The 14054-nt window shown below is 45.1% G+C and overlaps 1 protein-coding gene across 1 annotated transcript; it reads right to left on the minus strand.

Moving 5' to 3' along the window:
- Positions 1–112: 112 nt before the first annotated feature.
- LDLRAD1 (low density lipoprotein receptor class A domain containing 1) lies at positions 113–9878 on the minus strand. The gene is made up of 6 exons (XM_066594759.1): positions 9739–9878; positions 7428–7491; positions 7225–7347; positions 5484–5621; positions 2490–2618; positions 113–1142 (listed from the first exon to the last, which is right to left on the minus strand). The coding sequence occupies exons 1-6, from the start codon at positions 9757–9759 to the stop codon at positions 1000–1002; spliced, it is 618 nt and encodes a 205-aa protein (XP_066450856.1). The 5' UTR covers positions 9760–9878; the 3' UTR covers positions 113–999.
- Between the last annotated feature and the right edge of the window lie 4176 nt (positions 9879–14054).

The following is a 14054-nucleotide window of genomic DNA, read 5'->3' on the forward strand; positions in this document are numbered from 1 at the left end:
CCTGTCGCGTTTCCTAACAGCACAATACTTAGTTCATGCTTCTGTAGGGAGGCGACAGGTTCTCTTTAAGAAAATTCAGCTAAACAACAACATTTGAGAAGCACCAAGACAATATAAGTTATAAATCAAATGTTTATAGCTGTGTCAGGAAAGCGACACCAAAAAATCAGTTGTTCATTCCCAGTACATTCCATTGGATGTAAATACATATAAGTCATAATCGAGTAAAGTGAAAGAGACGACTCTCCTTTAAAGGATCTTCACAGTGAGGGTTCAACCGCAAATCCTAAATTGAAGAAGTTATATAGTTTTGTACATTCAAACTCCTTAGAAGCTAATCTGAGATTTACATCACTTACAACAATTAACCTAGGGAATCATGGGAGGTAAGTGAGACTTCATTCTCATTACTCCTAGGAGCCTCCATCTGCAGTTCCATCATACTTGATGCAGAGCAATTCCTCCCATCAGCATGATGGAACCCCATCCTAAGTCCATGGTATCGGTTGAGCACCATTGGCGTCCATTGTGTGGCAGATCTGGCATGCCGTCATGACTTGCATTTTAATGGAAGCTCCGACAGTAGTCTGAACACAGCCTAAGCGCTGCGTCCTCCTGTCGCAAGTACTTAGAGGTGCGGTACTGTAACCAGCACCAGAAGGGGACTCCATATTAACTTTTGCAATAAGGCTTCACAACAGAGCAGCGCTGCAATGTATGGCTCAATCCCTTGCTCTACAGACATCCATGTCCTTGTACAATGTGTAATCTCCACTTTTCCACAATCACACGGGATTTATTCATGCATAGAGGTAATGTTTCCATTCCAGAAATCTAGATTTACAGAAGAGAAGATCTCCTCCAGCTACGCCGAGACCCACTTGAATGTGGGTTGTCTTGATTACATGAACTTTAATATAAGGCTATGTAATCAGGAATTTACATGTATGTACATTAACATATATATACAAGTCTAAGTGCACTAGGCCGTTTGCCTTGTTATGGGCAAACATACTCGTCGGACCAGTTCACGCAGTCTTGGACTCCATTGCGGCACAGAGACTTGGGGATGCAGTTGCAGTACTGGTAGAGCACTGGAGTACATGGCCACCAATTATCTGGGCAGGGGGGGCAGGATGCCACTAAGTAAAAGAGAGAAAGACAGAGGTGAGAAATATTGTCATAGTATACAGTCCAAGCTGGGGCTTCTAGGGGCGTAATATGGGAGTATATTTGCTCACTTATTACAGATGAGTGTCTCGAACCAACTGCTGGTCTACTGACTCAAACTCACAGCACCATAGGGATCTATAATGTGCGAGTTGAGGTCAGTAGACATGGGGTGGGGTGAGGACCCTTATAATGACTGTTTCTGTGCTCATATTATGGACAAGGATAAACCTAAACCTCCTAACAAGAGCAGCATGATATAACAACCAAAGTGCATATACCGCCCAATGGAATAGGACAAAGTATTATAAAGTGCATAAGATATTACCTGGAAAGTCCCAAATGAATAGAATGATAGGACTTTTTTGCTACTTTCTAATACCCTGACTACCATGCATGCTCCAGAAAGTGAATGTAGATAAATCAAGGCTAAAATAGCACGCCAATTCCACGTGTATCGCTGCGTTACATGCAGCTTCCTCTGAGATTTTATTCTCCGCTCTGTACTGTATGCAGAGCGGGGAAATAAAAAGAATTCCCAGCTCTGCGCCCCTCCGGTTGGGCAGCAACCATGCCAGTGGGCGCTTTCACTTACTCAAACTCCAAGCCCGCCGCTGGTCCAGATGCCGTGCTGCATTCAGAGAAGACCAACTTCTCCCATGGTGTCTGCACTGCATGCGGAATATGTAGGAACGCAGATGCCGGAGTCAGGGCTTTCTCTGAATACAGCGCCGGCATCTGGACGGGTGGCGGAGGAGTAGTTTACATGAATGGCAGTGCTTGCGGCCTGGTACACTGTTACCATTGGGGCCATTGTGATTACTGGGGCCGGTCCAAGCTGCCACCACTACTATTAAAGCCACTGAGGGAGCAGTATTACTGTTGGGGTAACTAGAGGGGGCACTATTACTGTTAGGACCACTAAGGCCGGCTTCACATGGGTATTAAAATCAGTGGATTATTTTCACTGTGCAGTGTGTGCACAAATTTTGCACGGGCAAAACGCTACACAAATGCGTTTGTCAGTAAGCTCTGCGGGGGCACAGAGAGGGCACTATTACTATTGGGATCACTAAGAGGAGGTACTATTACTACTGGGGCCACTAAGCCTTAGGCATAGCGATAGAATATAAGAAGGATGACAGCCGTTGTTTATTCATACACTGTCAGGTGGAATAATGGAGGTAAAATTATACGTTGAGATAAGCCACGCCCCCTTTTACCATTGCCGGTATATTTTAGGTGACAAAGGTAGAAACCCTATTTCTTACTCTTACCCCCAAGAGAGGACTGTATCCCCCATTTTCCATTATACTTACATAGCTGAGTCTCGTCAGAACAATCTCCACAATTATTGATGTTGTTACACTTCAAGTTGCTGTAGATCCAGAATTGGGGATTTCCACATCGAAATATTAAATATCCAGGTAAATTATTAGGAAGGTTACCTGTGAAACACACAGAGTCACATCACTGGTGCCGCTACGGCTCAGCCTGGTACTTGCCCCTGAAAACCCTCTTTTTATTGACATGTAGCAGTGGTATAATTAGGTTAAACTATGCAGGCCTAATATACATAGTCATACAACACCTTCTTTACCTGACAGCTGTCCCTCCTGACTGCCCTGTATACAGCTACACTCACTGAGCATATATATGTTTTCAATGAAAAGATGGGAGTCATCCGCAGCCGCACTCCTCTGACAGTGGCTTATCTCCCATGGCAAAGAGCGATCACTCATGTTGAAATCCAGCATGCCTGATTCTTGTTGCCCCTGAAATCTGCTCTCATGGGATGGACTGAAGACCCCCTGCAAATATTCGGTATTTGGGAGATGTTGCCAAAATCAAGACATTACTGTGTTAAAGTTATTCACACGACCGTATAAACACCGCTATATAGCGGCGCTAGAAAAACGGGAAAAAATCACGACCACCTGAAGCATTGGATCCCAATGTATTCATTCAGATGGACGATTTTTGGGTGCGTTAAAAAAAAAAAAAATAGCAGACGGTCGCCGATTTATATGCTGCATCAAAGGATAGGTCTTGCCTTATCTTTGGCCGAGATACGTAGGAAGCTCCTATAGACTTCTATGGAAGTTTAAAAAAAAAAGGGAGCCGGAGGGAGTTTACCTGCGTCCAACGCTGGGAAAAGAAGACACTAAATAAGCATTAGTAGTAATTTGAGGATTTCTGTCAAGCGATGGATTTACGCGCTGCAGCGTATTTTTTTGATGATATACAGCCGCCGCCCGTGTGAATAGATGAAAAATATGCAAATTAACCCTTTGCAATCCAATTTTGGATTTAGAGTTTCCTAGGGGGCTTTCTCTTTCTGCTATTATACAATGGCGCCAACTGCTGGCTAGAGCCAGTACTGCGGTATGTGACAAGCTGGAGAGGCCCCCGACAATAGAGCGGCCAGTAATCTACAGTAAGAATACCCTGCTGGACGTTTTCTGACATCAGAGCTGTACAGCCTTTAATCAGAATGTCTTTAGACGTCAGACAGTGGATTGGAAAGGGTTAAGATCAGGACTCGATCGCGGCAATACTTCATTCATGCGATTTTATGGCGCTTATGGGCAAACATAAAAACGCATATGGTCGTGTGAAAGAAGCCTTAAAGGGGTGTTCCGGGACGTTTTACCACTTGTACTAATGATGACCTATCCTCAGGATAAGTCATCAGTAGTTGATTGATGGCAGTTCATTGCTCAAGACTCAGCTTATCTCAGCCCCCCCCCCCCCCTGCACTCATTGTGGCTCAGCTAGATGTTGATCACTCCATCTGCATTGTGGTTGGAGCCAGATGTATAATAGAAGGCTTTGTTCCCATTGATTTCAATGGGAGCTATATCTTCAATTAAACTTTCGTCTCTGACCGCAGTATGGACAGAGCTGTCAACATCCGGGTTGGCCACAATGAGTGCAGGGGCTGAGATCTGGCGTTTGCCAGGGATCCTAAGTGGTGGACCTCTGCGAATCAACTATTGATGACCTATCCTGAGGATAAGTTATCAATAATACAAGAGGTAAAAGTCCAGAGACTGCCTATGTGACTAAGAGCCATGACCCAGTTCTGGGGTAAACCTACTACTTTATTAGATATACAAAATGCCAATTTTTTTTGTAGATTATTCTTAAATCATCTGTATTTAAAGGGTTTGAGATTGAAAAAATAGGTCTGCTTTTTTTTTCCAGAAACAGTGCCACTTTGGCACATAGGCTGGGCCTGTTAGTGCAGCCTTGTCCAATTCTTTTACTCAAGTACAGATAACTCTACACCCAAATTGGATTACTAAAATGATCACCAACAGTCTTGAGCAACTTTCTAATTAGTCTTCATTAAAAATCACCTACTATTTTGCTGTTGTAGGGTCTCTGTAATTCCTTCTCCTATCTGACTGTCCTGCTGCTTCTGGCATAGATCCCACTGCACTGCTCCTGGCTATGTCTGCTCTCTCTGCTTCCCTCTCCCTGCTCTTAATGATAGAGATAAAATAAGGAAAAAAATGTGCAGTCACCCCTCCTTCAATCTGGCTTGAGGTGAGTGGCTGCATATTAGTCTGCACATGAACATTTAGCTTTCCCATATTGCAATCTGGCTTTCTGCATGCTACTAGGGTATATGGTAATTGAGTCTGCCCTGCAGTTTATCAAGTGGTGTGTATTGTTCGGCGTCCTTTTCTGTGAGTTATGTCAATGTTAGAGATAGAAGCAGGGTGAGGGAAGAGGTTGAAGATCAGATGATGCAGAGGGAGAAAAGCATCCAAGTCTTCAGGGAGGGCAGATTACACAGAGTATAGAAAGGAGAGAAGGTTCGCTACAGAGGGAGAGGTGAATCACGCTGTATGTATGTATATCTGTTCAGAGAGAGGAGAGAATGAATGGAGATTGCAGCCTAAAAAAGTTTAGTGCAAATTTTGTAACTCAAGGTAATACAGCATATGTAAGAATATTATCAAAGGTGTCTATAGCTTTTAACCCTTTCCAATCCACTGTCTGACATCTTCAGACATTCTGATTGAAGGCTGTACAGCTCCGATGTCGGAAAACGTCCGGCAAGGTATTCTTAATGTAGATTACTGGCCGCTCTGTTGTCTGGGGCCTCTCCAACATGTCCCATACCACAGTACTGGCTCTAGCCAACAGATGGCACCATTGTATCATGGCAGAAAAAGGAAACCCCTAGGAAACCCTGAATTCAAAATTGGATTGCAAAGGGTTAAAGGATACATATACAATGGGGCCAACAACGCAAAATATAATTGTCAATCAGTTGGTTTGTTTTTAGGAGTTTAACTCACTGCACATTGAAGTCGCTTCATCCTCCCCATTGCCGCAGTCCATTGCAGAATTACAGACCTGAGACGGCAGCAGACATGTTCTTCTGTCATCACATAGGAATCCCGTGACGTTATCTGGTGTGATACAATTACGACTTTCTGAAAACAGATAGAGACCATGTTATTATATGTCAGCATTTATCTATAATAGTTACTGTTCAGTATAATGGTACAAGTATTAATACCGTGTTTCCCCTAAAATAAGACAGTGTCTTATATTAATTTTTGTTCAAAAGGCTTAACTTTTTTACATGTATAGCTGCCTGGACACTATTTAAATTGACTTTTTAAATTAACTGTTAGCAGGGCTTAATTTTGGAGTAGGGCTTATATTTCAAGCATCCTCAAAAAGCCTGAAAAATCATTTTGCATCCTCGAAAATTCTGGAAGATCATGCTATGTCTTATTTTCAGGGTAACAGGGTAGTACGCCAACACAAACCTATGCCATTCAGAACATACTATTAAAAGTTGACTGTCCAAATGACACAGATTACCAGGATAGCGCAGGATATTATAGATCTGCCTGCAAGCAGTTGCCGACAGTATTCTGTACAGCTTCAACCTCTATGTGGAAGCCCCATGATCCCTGCGTCTTATAGCAAACATAATAAAAATAGCTCTCTAGCTTCTATGTGGTGCATTCGATGACTTTTTCTTTGCTTAATTTTTTGGGTGGAGGGTGGGGTGGGGGTATCAGGTCTTTTTCAATGGCTCGTGTAGAGCAATTACTCGAACGAGTATTGCTTTTTTCAAGTAACTGCCTACTCGGGCGAAAAGATTCGGGGGGTAACAGGGGGCGTAGGGATGGCTCTCTCTCCCCCCCGCAAACCCCCGCTCACCCACGAATCTTTTTGCCCGTTTAGGCAGTTACTCAAAAAAAGCGATACTCGTTCGCTCATCTCTATTAGGCACCAAAAGTGATTTTTTTTGCTACTGGTTGTATTTGGCTTTAGTTACCCAATATTCATCTAGCATAATGGAGGAAGCATGGTTAATTATAGGACTGCAGTGCAGCAACATTACTAGATCATAAGTGACTATACATAAAACAGAGCCTGAAAGTTTTTTTTTCAGGCATTTACTATTGATATCCACAGGATAGTCATCAATAGTTGATTGGTGGTGGTCCGACACTCGGAATCCCCATCAAATAGCTGATGCTCCGGCCCGCTGTCAGTGTGGCAGAGCTGGAAATGTAATAGAAGGCTTAGCTACCATTGAGTGCAACAGGAGCGATGCCTTCTATTACACCTCTGACCCCAATATGGACATCCAGCTTGGGAGGCCTTCATTCACATATGACAGTTCTGCAGTCCCGCCAAAATCAGCATGTTCAGATGACTGTTCCCTCATATGTATGGGGGTCTTTAAGTCAGGCTTTCCTTGGCTTGGGGCAAAGATTCAACTTGCTGCCCTGACCCTGTATACACTAGACAAGACAGAGTGGCTTTCGGTGCCTCCTCCCCTGGCACCTGGTGTGGCCAACCCTACACCGCTAGGTGACTCCTGTAGCATAACGTAAATATCTAGTTCATGTGAACTTATAGCAGGTACCTACATGTCTCTGTTACTTAGTGCATTGCAAATCCCAAAGTAGCACTTCAAAAAGCCTTAAAAAGTCCCCATCTGCCACTACCCAACCTGCTGACTTTACTATTGGAACAGAAATACTCCTATTGCTTGTACACATCAGTCATTACCTGGGGCGCGAGCTGGAAGGGCGAGTACAGCCACGCACACGATGGCGGCAGCAATGATCATCAGAAGGATTAATATCACCCCTATCATGCACACGCATCTTCTACTGCAGCCACAACACGCATCTGGGAATAATAACGCTGTTGGTTAAATGTCATATACACCGAGCATAGAGCAAGAAGTGGCGTCCAAAACGTATATTTACCCTTCTCATCCCTTGAGAGCATTGACACTGTAGAGCCCAATGAGGCAGCATCTAAATTTCTCAGCTGCAAGAGAAAACCGTGTTATACTTTACTGAGTTACAGAATTATTGGTATTTTCCTGTCCAGATGTGGCGGCCATTTTTTTTTTCAAAAAGTGACAACAGGAAGTGCAGCCATATTGGTTTTCTGAGTGTCTCAGAATCATGTGGTGAACTTGCACTTTGCTATTGGACATGAGGATAGAATGACAGCAAGTTGTGGGTTTCAAGATGAGCGAGCGTACTCGCTAAGGCAAATTACTCGAGCGGGTATTGCCTTTTGCGAGTACCTGCCCGCTCGTCTCAAAAGATTCGGGTGCCGGCGGGGGTGAGCAGTGATGAGCGGTGAGTTGCAGGAGTGAGCAGGGGGGGGGGAGAGAGATAGTGAGAGATCTCCCCTCGTTCCTCCCCGCTCTCCCCCGCCGCTCCCCGCCCCCTGCCGGTACCCGAATCTTTTGAGACGAGTGGACAGGTACTCGCATAAGGCAATACTCGCTCGAGTAATGTGTCTTAGTGAGTACGCTTGCTCATCTCTATTCAAAAGGTAACAGCTGTTAATGGCTGCACGTCCTGTTGTCACACTTCCAAAAATGGCTGCCGCAACTCAAAGTTTCTGTTAGGCCTCTTACACAGCCCACATCGCGACCGAAAATCGCATGAATGGGAGGAAGTCGCGACCAAGTTATGGCTAAATCTCCTGTTTTCTCGCCTGTTCACACGACCGGGCTGCGACGTATTTACCGCGGGTGCTGCTAAGGTCTCTCCCCTCACTCCCCCTCCCTTGCCATCTGATAGCGGTAATAGAAGCTCCCATAGAAGTCTATGGGAATTGCCAGCAAAGAGAGGAGGAAGGACTTTAGCAGCGCTTGCCATGCTAAATTCCCTCGCAGCCTAGGGGAGCTACCGGGAAGGGGAGAGACATTAGCAATGCGAGCCGCTGCTAAACTCCCTCCTCCTTTCCTTTTCTGACGGCTCTCATAGGCTCCCATAGGAGTCTGTGGGAACGGCCGCTGTATTCCATCAAAAGATAGGACAAGTTCTATCTTTTCCATGCCATGCGTAAAAGTGGCCGGCCGGCGGGATTGCGCACCGTATCTTTTCCAGCTGGCAAATTTTACACACCAGAAAATCGCCCAACTGAACGAATGCATTGGAATCCAATGATTTAGATGGTCGCGATGTTCGGCCGGCGTTTTATCGCAGCAAAATAGCTGCGATAAAACGCTTGTGTGAAAGGGGCCTAAGTAAAAGAAACTTACAATTAATTAATTGTAATTAATTACAATTAATAACAAAATAATTTAAAAAAATAACAAAAACACCCCTTTTTTACGCACTTTCCCGTTTGTAAAAAAATCCCACATATTTGATATCATCGTATGCGTAACAACCTGTACAGTGTATTGAACACACTATTTATCCTGCACAACAAAAACCTTAAAAAAAACATGAAAAACGGAAGCAAAATGCATATTTTGTTCAGTCAGTCTCCCAGAAAATTGCAATAAAAGTGATCAATAAAGTCGTATGTACCCCAAAATGCTACCAATTAAAACTTACAGCTCGTCACATAAGAAAAAAACCCTCACAGAGCTCCATCCATGGAAAAATAAAAAAAAAGTTATGGGACATTGAATGCAACGATGTACAAAAAAACATCAGTTTTCAAAAATAAGGGCTTTATTGCGCAAAAGTGGAAAAACCTAAAAAATAATCATTTTGGTTTGCTCGTTATCGTACCAGCCCACAGAAAAAAAAAGTATCATGTCATTTATGCTGCATGATTAACGCTGGAAACAGTGAATTGAGATGATACTTGTCTCATGTACATGTGGCCGCCGACACAGCACAGAGCAGGCAATTGCTCACCTGTCAGTCGCCTGGTGTCGGGCCGTATAAACAGCGGCGCCTCAATGTTTGAGCAATTCCTGCTTACTGCGAATGGCTTGAACAATCTCGGACGCGCTCCGCTTCCATTCACTGAACGACTATCGCTCCTTTGTAAAGCATAGGAGCGATAGTCAGGCAGCAGTCTGTGGAACAGCTGTCGGGTGCTGATGTGCCCAACAGTCGCCTCATGTGACGGTACCTTTAGGGCTCGTCCACACAGGCGTATACGTGCACCGCTGCGAGTCGACCGCCGAAAAGGACCCTAAGTTTACATTTCGAGCCGCCATGTACACAGAGATATTTGAGAACACTAACTTGGCCCCCCGCCGAAGCTTTATGTTGATGCCATCACTCCACGTCTATGCGTTGCCCACTCTCTCACCTGGGGGTACGTCCGGTTCATGCTTTTTTTCGTTAGTAATTCCGGTTGTAGTTAGACACTTTCTCTTCGACTCTTTATTTCTGCACTGCTGGCACTGAAGGTTGTGGCTGAGGGCTGAGCCATCATCCATGTCTCCTGGAGACCAGAGAAACACAGACAAGCCCGTAGTCGAGGGCACCGGCCACGAGTCTGTACCATTAGTCACCGGCTGTAGTGGATGAGCATTTCCTGCAGCAGGTGGAAGAATGAGCTCTTAGGGCGTATTCACATTTATTGACCGCAGCAAAAACGTCTACATCATTGAGAAGAAGAGGATTCTGCAGCGTAGACAATAAGATTGGCATACTGCGGATTTAAATTCCGCACCGCATGTCCATTTCTGCTTTGTGTGGATTTTTCCCACAGCAGGTGGATGAGATTTTTACGTAAAATCTCATCCAATTTGCTGCCACCACAAGGATAAACGCACATGGGCAGATTTGAATTGCGGAATCCAGAACGGGCGACTGCCTCCGGATTCCACATTAAATACCGCCCATAGTATGCTATACTATAGTGATTCTTCATGCACACGAGCGGAAACCAATTGCGGCTTCTGCTCATGAAAGAAAAATCGCAGCATGCTCTATATCCCTACGGAATTCACACATTGAAGTCAATGGAAGCTGTCTGACCCGCAGATTCCATGGGAAAAGCAGGCGTTCAAAAAAAATTTGAAATCTGTACTGCGCACATCTGACGGCGAGCCGCGTGGACCATCCACAGTACAGAAAAGGAGAAAATACGGGTACACGTGGATGCCGGCCAGGCATAGGGTCATATTCCACTGCGGGCTCCCTAATGCGGAATCCAACCCCCCCGTGTGCAGATGTCCTAAATTTCTGTGCGGAGGGTCTGCATAAAAATCTGTCCACGTAAATTTTTTTTGTGTGAATATGGCCCTAAAGCGACAATCTGGTCCTGGAAACAAAGATGGCCACACCAATTGTCTGACGACCTGATGCACACTGTGTATTATTACGCATCGTTAGTCTGAGACACTACATGCTGCTCTGATTGGCCAGCACTGGTTAATTAAAGCAGAGTGTCATAGGCCGGCTTTACATGAGCAGAAGCGCAATTGCACGCACCTCAGCGCACGTATCTGTGCACTGAACAAGGCTTTTTTCCCACAGGTATCGATATTTTATTGTACTTGTAGTTGTGCCCCCCCATTGACTGCTATGGGAACTTTTGCTGAGCAAATACGCAGAAAAAAATAGAGCATATTCTATTTTTTTTCCCACATTCGAAACGCGCGGATTCCGCGGGAAAAGCATGAGTTAAAAAAAAAATCTGTACTGCGCATGTCCGACGGCGAGCTGTGTGGAATATCCGCAGTACAGATGAAAATCAAGAAACATGTACGCGTGGACGCCGCTGCTGCCAGGGCCAGATTCCGCATACCGCCCGTGTGCATGTGGCCTAATGCAGTGTGCAGCTGGTAGTCAGAGAAGCTACTAGTGTGGCCATCTTCGTTGGTCCAGGCCCAGAGGTTGCTTTCATTAGGATACAGAACCTACCAGAGCTGCTCGGGGTCGGGGCTATTACTTGTGGCTATAGAAAAATAAGTTGTGGATTGACTTACCCCCTTGAGTAGTGATGTATCTATTGTAACGAGTGAAAGGCACTGAAACTGGTAGAATGCATATTGTATCTATAGCGCCGCCATTTCCATCATACCTGCGCATGTATCCTAATAAACCTAATAGAAGTGTTAGTATCAGAAGAGGTAACATTTCTCCTTAGGGAGAGCCCCTAGTAGGTAGGTGGAGACTTATAAGGCCTTGCATGCACCTCTGGGAAATTTATGCAAATAGGAAGATGGAACAATACCTCTACAGCGCCACCTGTTAGAAGGCAGCATTCCTGCAAGTCAATGTCAGACCTTTTCGAAGCCTCGTAATATGACTGGGAATATATAAATCAGAGTCGTCTTCAGACAGAAACCATAACCATGCACAAACAGTTTCAGGGTATTTGCCCTCATCGGTGTGAGGCAAGAACTCTGAAAAGTCTGTCGGTACACAGTTATCTTTTCCATCTAGTTTAGGGCATTTTTACACGGGCGTGGACGTTTTTACGTTCGCCCCCCCCGGCGACGTAAAAATGCGTGAATGGACGTAGGAGTCTATGCAGCCGCCGATGTATTCCGGCCAGAAAGATACCGTATTTTCCGGTGTATAAGACGTCCCCAACTTTTCGTCTTATATGCTGGGAATAAGCTGTAAAAAAAAAAAAAACAATACTGACCTCCCACGGCACTGCTGCAGGCTGTCGCTCCCTCCTGCATGCCGACAGAGCTTAGCTTTCTGAAAGCGGGACTTGAATGCCCTGCCTGCAGAAAGCTAATGCTCTGATTGGCTAACTTAGCACGGTGTCAGCCAATGAAAGCCGGCGCTGCGTTAACCAATCACAGCAATTCAATGATGTCATTGATTTAAATAGCTATTTAGACTAATGAGGTCCAGATGTTCTTTACTTCACAGAATTGAGCATTAAGGGAGCATTTGCACACCTCCCATAGACTTTTATGGGGACCTTTGGTGCGCAAATGTGCACAAAAGTAGAGCATGCTGCGATTTTCCCCACGGATGTGAAATGTGCATACAAAAAAAAAAAAAACAGCTAAGAACAAAACCATTGAAATCAATGGGTTCCGTGCTCTGTGTATAGCATGCACAAATACATCCTAGCGACACAGCCCTTATCAGCAGCATTAAGGGGTTATACGTAGGCGCTAGCTCTCGCCTTTTCCTGACAATTGCGAGGCGGTAACTGTGAGTGCTACTATCAAGCTGTACCAGCACCAAATGCTAGGTGGCGCCTGTGCTCCCAGGTGCCGTTGGCAATTGTTGGGAAAACGCAAGCTCTAGTGGCTAATGCCAGCACTGGTGTAATGGAACCATTAGGACAAACACACGGACATCGTGTGTGCGTGTGTGTGTGTGTGTGTGTGTTTTTAATACTTCTGCCTTCTTGTTTTGATCTTTGCCCATTAGGATAGGGAGGGTGTGCAGAGCCGAGTGATGGCTGGTAGCCATCGTGGCAAGTCAGAAAGAAGAAAAACAAAAATGGACACCGATCAAATTAGACATCACCTGTAATCACTATTACTGTATGGAGCCCATACGTGGCTAGTATATAGTGACTGCATTACTTAGGCCCCCTGCACACGGCAGAGCCGGATACCGCATGCGTAGCTGCTGTCTTCTCTTTTCATCTGTACTGCGGATGGCCGACACGGCTCGCCATCAGACATGCGCAGTGCAGATTTTGTTTTTTTTAAAATTAAAACTCTTGCTTTTCCCACAGAATCTGCGACCTTTCCGCAATTACACTGCGGGCGGGCCGCCGATCAGACAGCTTCTTTTGACTTCAATGTAAGCTGTCTGCACGGAATCTGTGGAAAAATGGGAGCATGCTGCAAGTTTTCCTCTGTTTGCAGAAACCTTTCCGTAAGTGTAGAGGAAGAATCAGTTTCCTACAGCGTGCTATGAGCGCTATTTGCTGCAGATTCTGCGGGCAGAAATCCTTAGGGGTGTACCGAAGCTGAGCCGCGGTATCTACAGGAAGCCCAAGAGTTTAACAGATACACCCATTATGCCTTCTTTCCCTCTTTGGGCGGGGTATTGTAGGTTTTAGAGCTTGGGCCCCTAAACACTTTTAAAACTCTAGCAACATCCCTCGGTGCTAGTGCTGTATTGAAGGACCATTTAACAGATGGGTGGACTATGGCTGCAGCCATAAAGAGCAGTAGGGAGGTGGGGCGCCCAAGCTGAACTTTCTCTATCGGGGCCCATGGGCCTTTAGCTAGACCTTCATGCATCCCATTCATTACGAGTCTTCACCTGTTTGGCGCACTTGAGATTAGGTCTACCGCATGAGACCCCAGTCCGAGGGCTTGTTCACACGAGCGTATATGTGTCATAGCATGCAGTGAATAGAATCCATTGACTTGAATCACATGAGCGTATTTCTTCACGCAACGGACAACTTGTGCTCCACAAGAGTCCATTGAAGTCAATGGGCTTACATAAATGTGCACAACAATCTGCGTATTCGCTGCGCATAGACGCACAAAATCAATGTGCATAATTTTTTTTGTGTGTGCACAAACACGAAGTGCATTTGCACACAGGTACAAGCCGCAGTGGGAGAAACACATGTGAACAAGCCTGTAATAAATTGCCCCCTCATGTTTGGAAGGCCATGCAAAGACAAGAAGAAACAAAAACAAAACAAAAACAGAACAATGAAGACTCGGACGCTGTTAA

This window comes from Eleutherodactylus coqui, chromosome 3 (genome assembly GCF_035609145.1).
Source record: "Eleutherodactylus coqui strain aEleCoq1 chromosome 3, aEleCoq1.hap1, whole genome shotgun sequence".
Taxonomy (NCBI): Eukaryota; Metazoa; Chordata; class Amphibia; order Anura; family Eleutherodactylidae; genus Eleutherodactylus; species Eleutherodactylus coqui.